Below are 14,709 nucleotides of genomic sequence, written 5' to 3' on the forward strand. Positions count from 1 at the left end.
CCCCGCCCCCCAGTGTATTATGTGTTGTCTCAGCTGAAAAAAAGAAAAATTGTGTTTTGCTGAACAGTTCTGCACTAGGAAAGAGAACCCAGTTATGTGGAATTAGTTTTTTTTACCTGCTTCCAAAAAAAGTCTTAACAGGGATTTGAGGAAAGAAGAGGCAAGAAAATGAGAAAATGGTATTTAAAGTAAACCCATAAATTCTTATGAGTGTGGAAATTCACTGTATAACATCTTTAATGTAATTGGAGGAAGAGCCTGAAATGTGACAAAGGCATACTACTGAAAAGACATCCCTATCTATTGCTTGTGCTTACTTTATATATCTGACACCAGTCTGAGTTAATTCCACTTGCTGATCTGGCAGATGACTTAATATACCCACCTGAAACCCCGATTTGTTTAGTAGTGGAGTTTTCTTATTCTGTGGGTAAGCTGGTTCCAGAGGGTGGCACAGGAATGGGAGAAGTAGAAGTGTTACTGCTCTTCTTGGCAGCTGTATGGAATTAAGTTTGTTCAACTGTATCATTTGCCTGCACTGTTATAGGAACAGAAGCAAGAAGTTTGTCAGGCACTTTTAAAGTTAGGTTTTAATGTAAACTTCTAAATTTTTTTTTGAGAATATGTGTTTTTTACATAATACATTGTGATAAAAGTGAAATGTCTTGGCATGTGTGTGTGTCTTACGATCTTCTGAGTGTGAAAAGGGTGACAGCCTGTTCTGTCAACAGAATTGGCTTATCCAGGAAGGAAAAGATGTTATCCAGAAGGAAAAGCTGTTCCAGGCTTCCACCACCTATTAGATTAAAATGTGTGAAGCATTAATTAGAAAACCAAATTAAGACTATTGTAAGGAGAGGGGAATGGTGAGAGTAACAGATCTCTTTGTGTATATGTACATATAGATTTAGTGAAATTTGGAAATGAACATTGTTTTTATTTGGATATGGAGTATGCTTTACATTCTTAATCAGTTGAATGTTGTGGGTTTGTGTTGTTTCATGGATTTTTACATGTTTGTGTCTTTGATATTAGAATAATGTCCTTCCTGAAGGCTGTTTTGGGGGATTTTGATTTGGAAAATAAACCTTATGAAGAAATTCAGGTATCTTGTAATTTTCTCTTTTCCTTTTTTGTAGGAACTCAAAAGCTTGAGAGTGTTGTGTTTAGTAAGATGAACTTTGAATCTTTTGTGAGAGATCTTCTTCTGGTTCGTCATTACAGAGTTGAAGTTTACAAGAACAAAGCAGGGAGTAAATCTACCAAAGAAAATGACTGGTATTTAGCATACAAGGTACAGTTTTCAAATTTTCTTTAAAACTGAGAAGAAAGAAAAAAAACCAAACCTGTAACTCTTTCCTGAGCCCCTCAGCTTGATGTTTTGGGATTTGCAGGGACTAACTTTGGTGGTATCATGGTATATTGTGCAGTCTGTTACATATCCCTGTATTTTCTACTGCTCTGAGGCTGAAATAGCTGCTTCTGTATCTTTTGTGTAGGTTGGGAACTAAAGAAAACCTGAAGTAGTTCACTTTGTGTAGATGATGTGTAAAAATTTGATGGTTAAAAAACCCAGAACAGTTGTATGTTTTATATTAATGGATTGTTTGGTACTTAGCTTTATCAGTAATAAAAAGTACATGTGTATATATGCACTCCTTAAAAGTATTTTTTTTTTTTCTAAATAGGGTTCTCCGGGAAATCTTGCCCAGTTTGAGGAAGTTCTCTTTGCCAACAATGATATGTCAGCAGCCATTGGGGTTGTGGGGGTTAAGCTGTCTACTACTGATGGACAGAGACTAGTAGGAGTGGGGTATGTCGACACTACACTGAGAAAATTGAGTGTCTGTGAGTTCCCAGATAATGATCAGTTCTCAAACCTTGAAGCTCTACTGGTTCAACTAGGACCGAAGGAGTGTGTGCTACCAGGAGGAGAGACTGCAGGAGAGATGGGAAAACTACGACAAGTAAGAGAATCATTGTGGCTTAGTTAGACAAGGCTTTTATCTAAAAAGCTGTATTCTGCCTTATTAGCTAGGTTCCATGATTTATGGAAAAATGAAGGCACAGTATGTTAATTCGAAGTTTTGATTTATGCATCCAAAATATATTATTTGTCTGTTGACTCATTTACATTTTAATCCACAAAAGTTGTTGCAGGGGTAAAATGTTGTCTGTCATTCTCTCTGCAACCTAACAATAAACAAGTATCTCTTCAGGGTTTGCCTCTGTGTGATGAACATTTGTCCTCTGGATACTGAAAGTAATTGATAACTGTGTGTGTTTATGGACAACAGGTCATTCAGAGGGGAGGAATTCTGATTACAGACAGGAAAAAGGCAGATTTCACAACAAAAGATATTGTTCAGGATCTCAATCGCTTGTTAAAATCAAAGAAAGAAGAACAAATGAATAGCGCAGCCTTGCCAGAGATGGAAAAGCAGGTGAGCACAGAGCGATGTTTAATATACTGTTTTTTAGAGGCAGTGGTGTGTGCAGCTGTTGTGAGCTGATCTCATCTATCCTCACTGATCCTGTTTTATGCTGGATTCCCATACTTTTGGGAAAGTACATTGTGCAACCCATGGCATTAAGCTACATTCTTGCTGAAGTGTTTAGCAGTTCTGCTCAGCCTGAGTCTGTGTTGCAGTTGGATTCCAGGGGTCCTGGAAAAAAGTGAAAAAACCCTTCCCTTAGAGTAACAAACTCTGGTAAGCACATAGACTGTGCACAATAGGTCCTTCCTATTCATAATCCTTCTAGCCTAAGGACTGAAATACAGTACTTTGATTATTTTGCATGACAGGAAGATTGATATTTGAAAACAAAGCAATGTTTATGATAATATTTTTGTGTTTTATATCATCTTATGGCTCAATCATATGATTTAGTGCCTGCATGTGAACTGAACATGTTTGTTCTTAGCTGCAAATGAGGTAATTTGCTTGAGACGAACATGTTTTAAAATGCCCTTCGCTGCTGATGCTAACTGCAGGTGTAAGATACAGAGTTATTCTCCTTTAATACATGATTTCGTAACAAGTCAAGATTGTTTGAAGTGTGTTTCAGCTTAACAAGTCAGTCAGGCTGCTGCCTCTCTTTTGTGCTGGTACTAGAGTTTGTAATGCCATACAGTGAGTCAGATCACATCCTTGTTCTGGTAGAAAACTAACCCTGAAACCATGCCCTGAGATGATCCATGGTATCTCATTTATCTTGCAATAACTTGTTTGTGTTCCTGAGCCAGAAACATCCTGATAACAACTTTGGAAAGCTGGCGGGGCATGCACTTCACATTTTGTTTATCAGATTATGCAAATGTTTAGTTCGTTGTTCTTGTACCTACCTAGAAAGACGCTGCAGTGCCATAGAATGTCCCTATGAAAATGAGGTCTTGTGAAAAAAGTATGAGTTTCTCAACCCTGCTGGAATTAACATGGCTCAAAGTCTTCCCTGATTGTGATTTTTCTAGGGGCTTTTATCAGATACTTCCTGATTCAGGAGTGTTTCTAACTACAATGTGGTGGGGGTTTTTTTTGTCTTTTTTTTAAACTTCAGGTTGCTGTTTCGTCTTTGTCGGCTATTATCAAGTTTTTAGAGTTGTTGTCAGATGAGTCTAATTTTGGACAATTTGAGCTGACTACTTTTGATCTTAGTCAATATATGGTTCTAGATAATGCAGCCGTAGAAGCCCTCAACCTTTTTCAGGTAAGAAATGCACACTTGAATTGGTGTTTTGCAATAAACTTATTCAGCTGCTTGATAAGTAGCCTGACTGCTCAGTCACAGCTCCCCAGATCCTGATTAATGGCAACTTCTACGTTTTGGCTTTGTTTTCAGCTACTCCTGTACAGTGTGTGTTTTAAACACTGTTAGCCAGTTACCACCTTCTTTGCTTTTTTTTTTTTTTTTTTTTTTTTTTTTTTCTTACTTTGAATGTAGAAGAGAAGATCATCAAGGAGGTAGGATACAGACACAAACGAGTGTCATGATTGTTGAGGAGTCTGGCTAAGCAGTGCGGGGAATGCGTTGTCTTTCCTTGGTTTTCGTCGGAGAAGTTCACATTTCCAGTGGCAGGAGCAGAGCTGGAGTGTGAGAGGGGAGGAGAGTTTTGTAGTTTTATGGTATTATAGGGAACTCCAAAGCACAGTTGCTTTATACAGTAGTGCTGTTTTGGGGAAAGAGAATAGAAGCCTGAATTAGGTAATATTAGGGGAACAGGAAGCATATGGCAGGAGCACTGCTGTTGGTGGTGAAAAGGGAGGGCTGGCTGTAGCAGGCAGGGTGACAAACAGGACAGTACTTAATATTCTGAAAGCACTGTGGCATGCTACCTGGCCAATGTTAATCTTACTTTTTACACCTATTTTCTACAAGACGGTTACCAGTTTCCTCCATACATCCCACCATGTCTGTTTTTCTGCTTTGCCCATTTTTATAGTTGTAGGAAAACTTGGACTCAAAGTGGTGTGTTGTATCAGCTTTTCTCTTTTGTTTTTGTGGTAGTAACCCCTGCTTAGTCATCTTTGCTTGGAGTTAATCCACTTAAGTTTCAGATTTATAGGAAGAAATCACAAATGTGGTCCCCTGTTTACCTTGGAGAGATTTCTGGAGGAAAAGAGAGCATATATTCAGCTTCTGAGCTGGTTAACCCTGGAGAGAGATGTTCTGGTGGGTTTTTTTCCTTTACTTCCTGATTCTGTGCCATTGTCTAGGGAATGAAGTAAAAATTATATCTTCTTAAGCTTTATGGAGGTGTTCTAGGTAGTTCAACACTGTCTTACCTACATCCCTGTGTAAGTCCTTGCAGGTGTTAAAGTGTTCTGTGATAGGAAATAGACTGCCATGTCTGCTCTTAAGGGCTGTTGTAAGCTTTGGAACAAGGGGTTTGCCATATAGCAATAGCAGGGAGCTGTGTTGTTGCCTGTGTGGCAGGCTGTCTGGAGGGAGGTTTTTGGGCAGGCACTAAAGCAAAGGCAAAATATTTTGTAATTGGAATTGCTCTGTGAGTTATGTAGTTAAAGTTCTTGTCATGCAGCAGCTGATTATATGAAATTGTAGCTTTCCAGTTAGGATGTGCTGAAACAGGTTATTTGTATATAATACATGTACTCTGTGACACTTCCTTGGATTCGGAAGTTTTTCATATGCTATACTGTCCAGAACACTTTGAATAGACACATCTACTTTAGACACTAGATTTTTCAGGGGTTAAATATGTTAGTGTGCCCTCTCATTGCATTCGTTTCTGTTTGTGGTGATGCTAGTTCTACATCCCAGTCATGTACAGGCATCCAGACCCCACTCCTGGTTGAATGTTTGCCTGCTGTTTTAATTGCAGGTGTTCTTGGTTCGAGAGGGTTGAGATTTTCATTTCAAAGTTATAAGTTGAAACAAGCTTGTTTGCTGTTTTTCAGTGTTAAACAGAGTATTTGCTTCCTAGCTGTTTGTGCATAAAAACCCCCACAACTCCAAGAAAAATGCCCAAAAGGCTGTCTTGAGTCTAGTTAATATTAAACCTAAATTATAGACAGTAAACTATAATATGAACAGAATAAGTTTAGAGATGTTTATAGTGTTCCAAAGATGATCTGAGGAAGCTTGGGAGAAGTTGTATAACTGTGCTCTTTCCCACTGTCTCATGCTGTTGTGTCCCAGGCACCCCTCAAAGATCAACCCAACCCAAAAACCCTTGAGCCCAAGGTTCTTGCTGCTTTTTTTTTTTTTTTTTTCCATGGGCAGGATCCCTATTTTTTTACTTTACAAAGGGCAAACTAGACAATGTCTAGGTATGTTTCCACTTCTATTCAAAGGACAAACTGCCCAGTGACTAGGTACATTTCTGACTTCCTGTTCAGTCGGGATTAGTTTAAAAATAGACAAACATGTTGCTTGCTGCCATGTTTCAGGGATCAGACTGTAAGCGCTTTAACGCTGGGCTGTTTCATTTGTCTTTTTTGATGGGTGCCAAGTTGAAATACAGAAGAAATACTGATCTGTTCCTAGATAGCAGAGTTGAGTGCCGTTCAGTGGGTGTCAATAAACTTCACTAACTTTTTTTTTTTTTTTTTCCCCCCTTAGAGTTCTGTGGAAAATGCTAATACTGCACAGTCTCTATCTGGTTTACTAAATAAATGCAGAACCCCTCAAGGACAAAGACTTGTTAATCAGTGGATCAAACAACCACTTATGGACAAGAATAGAATTGAAGAAAGGTAACAGTATTATGTGTTTGATAGGCTTATACAAGTTAGTAACTATTTTACAGAAGGCTCTTTTTAAGCACAAAATACTACAACCAATTAATTATGGTGGTTGGAGGTTTTTATGTGTTTTCTGAAATACATTGTAGTTAAACAGAGCAGAAAATATTTTTTTCCTGAGATGCAAATTATCAGGTTACAGTTAGATTAAATACTTTTTACAATCATGACATTTTAAAGAGGAGGTATGATATGTTTAGATCGTCAGATGATTCATGCTACAGGTAGTGTAGTGGCTGTTTCCTAACTATTATCCATACTGCAAATGCTCAGTTTGTATAATAATGTTTTGATGTCACTTCCAGTTTACCAGTTAAAAAAAAATAATCTTCAACAGAATACCCAGACATGTAAGCAGTAGTGACTTCTTCCTGTTTCCAGAAAAAAACCCTACCTTTGTTTGCAGTGGGTCACTCTTACCATGTCTTGCCTAGATATTGTGGCCAAAATATGAGTGATCATTTGTTTCCTTGCTGTTTCATACTGCTGCCTGTCACCATACATCTGCCCTACCAGGAGATAGCAGTATCAGTCGATATTAAGCCTTAGAGAATCTGGCAAGTCACTGCTGAGAATGTACAGATAATTCTCAGTCCTTCAGAAGGGAAAACCGCAAAGGACATATTCCTATTGTGTGTATTTCTCTTGATTATGTTCACCATGCAAACATAAGTTACACTTCCTTTGAACTTATACTAAATATAGCTTTATTCTTATAATATAAAACTAAACTTCATGTATTTCAAGTGATCAGTTGAATGCATTGCAAAATGTATGTTAATGTGTATCCTGACAAGGCAGAAGAGGCTAGAAAACTGAGTTTAACCTTACCGTCTCTCAGGCACATATTTCAGATATGGCATTACAGATATGTCTGTATATGCTGTTGGGCTTTAGCACAGATTACTACTACCAAAAAAGAAATTTTGGCTTGGACATGCTGATATTTAAAGAAGATATGCAAAGAATAGTTTTCTCTCTAGATATCTGGAGACTGTTCTGGAGTTATTCTGCTTTTCTTCAACAAAATTTTCTAATTTTTCTAACCATTTGCAGAATGGTGCCTAGTAACTTGATCATAGTCCACTTAGGAATGTTATTAGTGTGACACTGAAATATTTTTCCCTGGGTTTATTGAATGCTGTATCCTACTCTTGTGTTTATTACAAGAGTTTTGATCATTAGTTCTTGATTATGTACTCAGGATATTCTACTTCTGTCAGTTTTGGATCTTAAGATCTAAGACAACTTTTAATTTTATGGTTATGTTGGCTTTAAGATTTTGAAAGCTATTGCTCCCATTTGTAGTTTTCTTAAGGCAAAGTAAACATTGGAAACTTCTTTTGTGTTAGACTTGCTTGCTCGTTACTGTGCATCAGAAGTCCTTCAAGTTCGGAAGAGAGATAGTATTTTTTTTTATAAAACCAGGGTTAAATTACAGGCAGAAAATTTAACTTGAGTTGTTTTATAGAGTTATGATCATCTCCACATTTTGTGTTGCAATTCTGTGTGGCTAATGTTGACTGTATTTAAAGGAGGGGAGTAATTAAATGTAGTTAAGTCATTAGTGAAGCTGGTAAAGGTTGGTGTATCCAAGTGTTGCAAAGCTGAAAGAAGAGGTCCATTGATAACCTATATCTTGCTGTTGTGGATGAAAGTATTGATACGGCAATGATTTAGTAGGAAATCTAGATTTATTAATAACTCTCAGCAATTGTCATTACAAAGTAATTCAGAAATGTTGGAAGAAAGAAAAGTGACTTACAGATTCTAAAATGACAAGATTCACGCTAACTTTCTTAACAGTACCTTAATTTATACATATATATGTGCACATACACAAAATGTACAAACACACACAGAAGCAAAAGTATTTGGATCCAGTAGAATGAAGCACGTACCCACACACCAATAAACAGAGAAAGAACCTGTGAAAGAGAAGCTAGCTCAAAGAAAATGTCCCTCTTCGTGAGTTTAGAGCAAATACAATGCCTTGGCATTCCTCAACAGGCAATAGTTAAGACTTGAGCAGGTGGACTTCACCCTGGCCTTCCGTCAGCTCTGGCAGCAGACAACACCTTAAGGGTTTTGGTACCTGAGAGGTGTCCCAGGTCAGGGGAGATGCTGGTCACAGGCCCACTGAGATCCAGGAGAGCTCAAAGGGTCTCCCTGTGGTCACAATTTATAGGGTCCAAGATAATTTACTTCTGTCAGATATCTTTTGCTCACACACACAGCTCGAACAATAAAGTATTCTGGTGCCTTCCAGCAGTTGCATAAGAACTTGAATGTGCAAGTCTTATTATTCCCATTTGACCGCATCCCAGGCACGGGTGTGCCAGGCCCCTAGGAGATTATGGGCTGTTATAACCATTTTGGAGCAATCTGGAGGGGCAGGAGCCAGGCTTGCCCTCTTAACATTAGCAGTCCTTATCTTCACAGATTGATTGGTGTATAGCTTGGGGGAGGTGAGTAGAAGCACACCTAGCACCAAGCAGCCCAACAAGGAGAGGCTGGGAGGGGTAAGAATTGCACCACCACACTTGCTCAGCCACAGAAACAAGGGGGCTGCAATTTGTTAAAAGTAGTTTGTTTTGATCTGAACTTATAGACACTGAAATACTATAGTCATACTGTTTCAGTTTATTCTGCAGCATAGCTGAGCCTGTCTGAATGCATCTTGCTTTCCAGTACTATGATAAATATAATTCTTTGGGATAAAAGCAATGTATTTTACTCATAAGCTGTTGATGTGCCATCCTCCCAATCTTAATGCTTTTCAAAGTGTGTAGGGCTGTTCTTTTTTTAATCTGAAGGAACAAGCATAATAAGAGAAGCTGTTAGCAGGACTGATGAGATGTATTGACAGGTTCAAATATGTTTTGAAAGATATACAGTCGCCAAGTTGTTTTCTATATGCTTTACAGTATATTGTAGCTGTTTTAAGAATTATGAACTGTAATTTAGAACATATAGGTGGTTTGACAAGGAAATACCTGGACTGCTATTCTTTTATGTTTCCTCTGCTGTCATTGGAAGTTAGTGATTATTCCTTAGCTTGAAGTGTACCACATTAAAGGACCCCATTTGACACTAACCAGTGCAAAACTCTTATCAAACTAAGCTGAACTACCCAAGTTGAACTGATGTTAGGTGTTTTGAAGTAAGCCTGTTGTTTTGTTTATCCAGGAGGTATCTTGACTTCCAGTAGTGTAGAATTGGATGCCTGAAAGTTTATTTTAAAAAGTTACTCTTGTAACCCTCTGCTAAGACCTGTAGGTGGTGCCAGTCATCTTTTTGAGCTAAGTGAATCAATTTCTTTCAGTAGTTTGTAAACCGCAATGTGTTGTTAACATTTATGGATAAATAGAACACAGTGTTACATCACTAGTGCATATTAACCATTGATAGAAACAACGTGAATGTACATAGTGCACATGCTTCAGGTAAAATAATGTTTATCTACTGGAACAGCTCCTAATGAGGACTGAGAAAACAGGGTTTCCTGATACTTGCCTGTCTTGAAAGACTTGGGATTCTGCATGTCTGGCTGGTTTTCCATGATTAAAAAATAATTACCAGTCATAAGTATACAAGATGCAGCCCTACTTTTCCCATGTGGTGTGTTCAGAAGGCAAGTACATGAGGTTCTTGCTCCTTGCCTTATAGTCAGCATATTTCTAAAATTAAAATGTAGCTGCAGAGACAGGAAGTGCAAATACGTATATTAATTGTGTAACACAATTGACTAATACAGTAAGCAACTTCAATATGTAATATTTGTTCTTGAGACACTGGGAAGTTGGAGAAATGTGGCACAGGGTAAACCAGTGCTTTTTCTGTTATGCCCTGAGAAGAGTGCTCATGCTGAATATATTTAATTTTTTTCTAGTTTTGGGGGGGAACTCTTAGACACAGCACAAATACAAGATTCCAGCTCACCTTTTAAAGTCTTCTATACATATTGTAGCTGAACCTCTTATATGTCTGTCCCATAATAGAAGAGATGTAGGGGTCTCAGAGGAGTTAAAGGCTGTACTCCAACACTTGTTCTGTTTCAAGCCTGTTTTGAAGTTTTCTCCTCTGTTCCTATATATCATGCTGCGTGGAGGCCACATTGTAGAAACCAGTCCTGTCTCTAGCATAGTCAGAATGTAATAGATTCAGGAAGCTTGAGGTGAACAAATGGCTAGCAGGGTAAAATTTCCAAGTTTGGAGAACATTCTCATGAATCAGTCTTGAATGACAATTAAAGTAGCAGCTTGTTTAAAAATTAAAAAACCCCAACTTGTTGCTAGCTAGTGTAGGCAGGCTTGAATGCTTTTCACAGTGCTTTATTTAGCAGTAAGTTAACTAACATATGCTTCCTCTAGCAGACAAATGGAGGGACAGTGTGGGGTAATGCATATGGGATAGCTCAGAAGTAGTGTGACTGGGGGCTTATCTCAGGTGCACATGAATACACAACATGGATGAGAAACGGCCAGGAGAGACGAGAAGTCAGTGTATTGCAGGCCTGTGATCGCCCTTGGACTGCAGAAATGTGATCATGCAACTGGAGTTCTGAAGTGCCTGCTCTTTGAGAAGGCTGGGCAGGGAAGATGGAGGGGTTGTGTTCCTGCAAAGGTGTGTCTTGAATGTGGAGAGCTCTGCTGTGGGAGGGGTCAGCAGGTCTACCATGAGTTTACAGGTCAGGATTAAGAGAAGGCACAGCAAGGCAGGGGACGTTACAGTGAGCATCTGCAGCACAGCCTGCCCCATCAAGATGAGGAAGTGGATAAAGCCACCTTGAGACAACAAGAAGAAACGTGATCGTAGGCTCTGGCTCTTTTGGAGGACTTGAGCCACCCCAGCACCTGCTGGAGTGAAGCCTGATACTTATATCTTTGCATATGGTGGCAGATGGGTCAGCTGAATGGGAGTCAGCAGTGTGCCCTTGCAGCAGCATGGGGTGATCGTATACTGGGCTCCACTAATAAGAGCAGGTTCAGAAACATGATTGCTTAGATCTACTTGGTAGCAGTGAGGCTGCATCTAGAGTACTGTATCCAGTGTGGGGCTTTGCAGTACATGTAGATGGACAGACAGGAGCCTGTCCAGCGAAAAGGCGCTGAACAGGATCATGGGCTGCAGCACCTTGTGTATGAGGAGAGACTTGGGGGAGCTGGGTTTGTTGCCTGGAGAAGATAAGGCTTCAGGGGCAGAGCAAACGGCTGGTTTCAGCTGCCTAGTTGGTGGGAGTCACGGAGAAGGTGAAGCCAAGTGCTTCTTACAAGAGCACAGTGAAAACATGAAATAAAACAGACACTGTCTTCCCCCAAGGACCATTCAGCTGGATATAAAGAAAAGAATCTGCCATGAGAATGGTCAGCCTCTGGAATGTGGGTTCAGAGAGATGGAGGGATCTCTGTTCTTGTTCTGCGTTCAGCTGAAATAAGCCCTGTTTTGAGCAAGGTCTGGAACTAGAGGCCTTGAGTTCCCTTCCAACGTAAATTTTTCTGTGTTAGGTTTTTCACCATTTTTGTGTTCTTTTCCAATCTGCAGCTGGCTCTACAAAGCATTGCAGATAGGCTTTGTTGCTTCTGTCATTGTGGTTAGCAGTCTGGAAGGACCTATAGTACTTTTCTGAGTACAGGCCAGTACTTCACAGCAACACATTGATTTCAGGCAGTTAAACTGGTAGGTGGTGGCCTACATCCTCAGTAAGGGAGGGGAAAATGGAGCCAACTTGGAGGTTTGTCTAAATGGCTTAATTAAAATGCACTTTAAATGCTGGGAGTGCCCCTAATGCCTGTAAAGAAGCTTTTGAAATACAGGTTGAATCTGAACTGGTTGGAAGACAGAAATGTGATTTGTTAGTGTCATGTAGTTCATGATGCAATAAATATTTCGCATGAAAGAAGTTGTCATTCCAGTGACATGAAAATGGTGTTAGCTTCCCAATAAGCCTCTAGAAATGTTAGAAAAACGTCACCTTTGTCATTCCAAAAGTTATCATCTCTAGGTTCCCTAGAGAAATGTTTGGAGCTTGAAGCTCTCAATGCTTATTCTTTAACCCTTTCCCCTTCTTTGACCTGTGTTTACTGTTTTCAAAACTACTAGATGACCTGTATTTTCATTTGGGTTTGTAAAACTGAGGTTGACAGTGAGTGCTGTGTGGAAACAAACAATAACTCTACTAGTCAACCACATATCAAGACAGGCCATGTCTCTAGGAAGGTATTTCCATCAAAATCCCAGGCACTTGAAACCTTATTAAAAAGCTTAGATTCTTGTGTTGCAAGAGACTTATTTTTAGTTTTCTTGTTTGAGGAGCCAACAGGAGGATGTAAATAGGAGCTGAAAAGATTCCTTGACACCTTCAGGTGTGAGAAAGACAATGTTGCTGTTCGATCTGGAGAAGTGCCTAAAAGCTGTTTGTATTCTGCATGTTATCCAAATCATTTGTCTTCTAGGTCAAGGATCAGCAATCACGTTGCAAATCTGTAAATTATAGGTGGCATTCAGTGGTGCAGCACTGGAGCAGGTAGTCATAGTATCTCCTAGTTGATACTTTCAGCTCACACACTTCATCCTGACAAGTCCTCACTTGGTGCAAAATAAATAAGCTTTTAGTCAGTTTCATTTGCGTCTGAATTTTGAGGCTCAAGGGGAATGAAAATTCAAGTAAAATTTGGTCAAAAAGTCAAATTGGTTTCCAGATTTTTAAGAAATAATCAAATTGCTGTTTATTTAGGGATATGTGAAACTGTAGCTGCCATACTGCTCTCAGCCTGCCAAAGAGACATGGATGGTAATTACTGTGGTAGTTAAATTTTACTTAGAATCTCTGTTTAATTATTGAGTTAATGAAGTTTCCAGTTAAAGAGTGTGGCTGTATGAAAACTTTTATTCTGTGTGTACAAAGCTCTCTGGTTTGTCACAGTATCCTCAGTGGTCATTATTTTGAACATTGTATACAGGAATATGGTATATCTCCGTGAAAGAACAGTGAATATACTGTTTCTGCTCTGTTTAATTTATATCCAGAAACATTAGAAAGGTAACATGTTAGGAAACTGCAACAGAAGCTCTTGGCAAGAGAACTTGTAATTTGATTTCATTTGTCATATATAAGGGTTGTAAAAGTCTATTTTGTTTATGTACAATTTTGAGTTTCTCCTGTACAGAATTAATGCAAATTAAGAAATATTTGTTTTTTACAGCAAAGAAATAGAACCTGTTTAGTATGCTCTTAAGTCTGCACAAGTTTAAGCAAATGCACAAGTTAGCAATTTAAAAGAGTATTAGTGTTGATGGAGTAGTGTAATAAACCTCTTAATTTTAATAATGTATGGAAACTTGTAAGAAATAAAATGCTTACAGCAAAACCCAATAATGGAAATACCTTTACTTGGCTGTCTCTAGTCTTTGAAGACCATGCAGTAATATTATCACCAGATTCCAAAATGCAGTATTTAATTAAAAAAAGGAAGACTGGCACAAAACCTCCGCAGTGTAAGGCATTATGCTGGGAAGCAGCCTTAGCTGCTTTCCATCTTCAGTTTCTCTGGATGGTTTTGGGTGGGGCAGTTTCACTCTGGAGTTTACAAACTTGCCCATGACTATACAATACTTGAGTTGTTCTTGCTCTGTTGTCTTCATTGTTCTTTATTATCATCTAAGAAATGGAGGTTATTAGTAATTCTTAAAATACGGGCATTTATTTTCCAGAAGCCTAAATACTATGTTGATGGAATGGCAATGTTCAAAAGAAGGTGAAACTGGTTGTTCTTGTCTTTATTTAAATTAGTATATTTTTGCCTTCCATCTCCTTGACACTTGTTCACATCAGCTGTTTGGTATGTAGGATTTCCTTGGTCTTCAGTGCTCAGAATTCAGTGTGAAGATGTTTTGTTTGCTTTTGACTCTTATGCATCATGCAGAAACCTGTGACACTGGGTTGTTCCATAGTTGGCTGACACTGTCTATAACCACTTTTAAATCAAAAGGTGTAGTCATGCTTTCCTGACCATGGATTGTCACCAGTTCCCTTGTTATTGGCGCTAGTGTTCATGCTGCTTGGTTCATCTTTTGATGGGGAATTCAGCATGCTAAAATAGTCTCAGGTGTAATGTCATATCTAATCCAGTAAAACTAAGCGGTTGCCAAAAGGGGCAATCCCAGTTCCCCCTTCTGGCCTTCAGCTCCTGCTGCTCCTTTTTTTTTTTTTTGGGTCTCATAGCTGCAGAATTTGGTTTGGCTTGTTCACTTGATGAAAAGTAACCCATGAAAAAGATGAAAATTGCTATCTGAAATTAATCCTTTTGCTCCTTTGTAGCTGGTCCATGACCTGCTATCATCATAAACATGAGAAGATTAACATAATCTTAAATGCACATTGACCAATACTAAAAACCTGCGCTTCACATTTAATAATCTGACTTGTAAGTGTTTGCTTTCTGTT

The 14,709-nt window shown here is 38.8% G+C and overlaps 1 protein-coding gene across 1 annotated transcript in view; it reads left to right on the forward strand.

Moving 5' to 3' along the window:
* The first annotated feature begins 1,105 nt into the window (after nt 1–1,105).
* The window catches only part of MSH2 (mutS homolog 2), a 52,139-nt gene continuing 38,535 nt past the window's right edge, over nt 1,106–14,709 (forward strand). The window contains exons 1-5 of the mRNA XM_026845601.1: nt 1,106–1,294; nt 1,689–1,967; nt 2,298–2,444; nt 3,559–3,708; nt 6,082–6,215. Coding sequence (XP_026701402.1) covers nt 1,175–1,294; nt 1,689–1,967; nt 2,298–2,444; nt 3,559–3,708; nt 6,082–6,215 — 830 coding nt within the window. The 5' untranslated portion in view covers nt 1,106–1,174. The remainder of the gene's footprint in view (nt 1,295–1,688; nt 1,968–2,297; nt 2,445–3,558; nt 3,709–6,081; nt 6,216–14,709) is intronic.

This window comes from Athene cunicularia, assembly GCF_003259725.1.
Source record: "Athene cunicularia isolate RWA chromosome 3 unlocalized genomic scaffold, athCun1 chr3_part1, whole genome shotgun sequence".
Taxonomy (NCBI): Eukaryota; Metazoa; Chordata; class Aves; order Strigiformes; family Strigidae; genus Athene; species Athene cunicularia.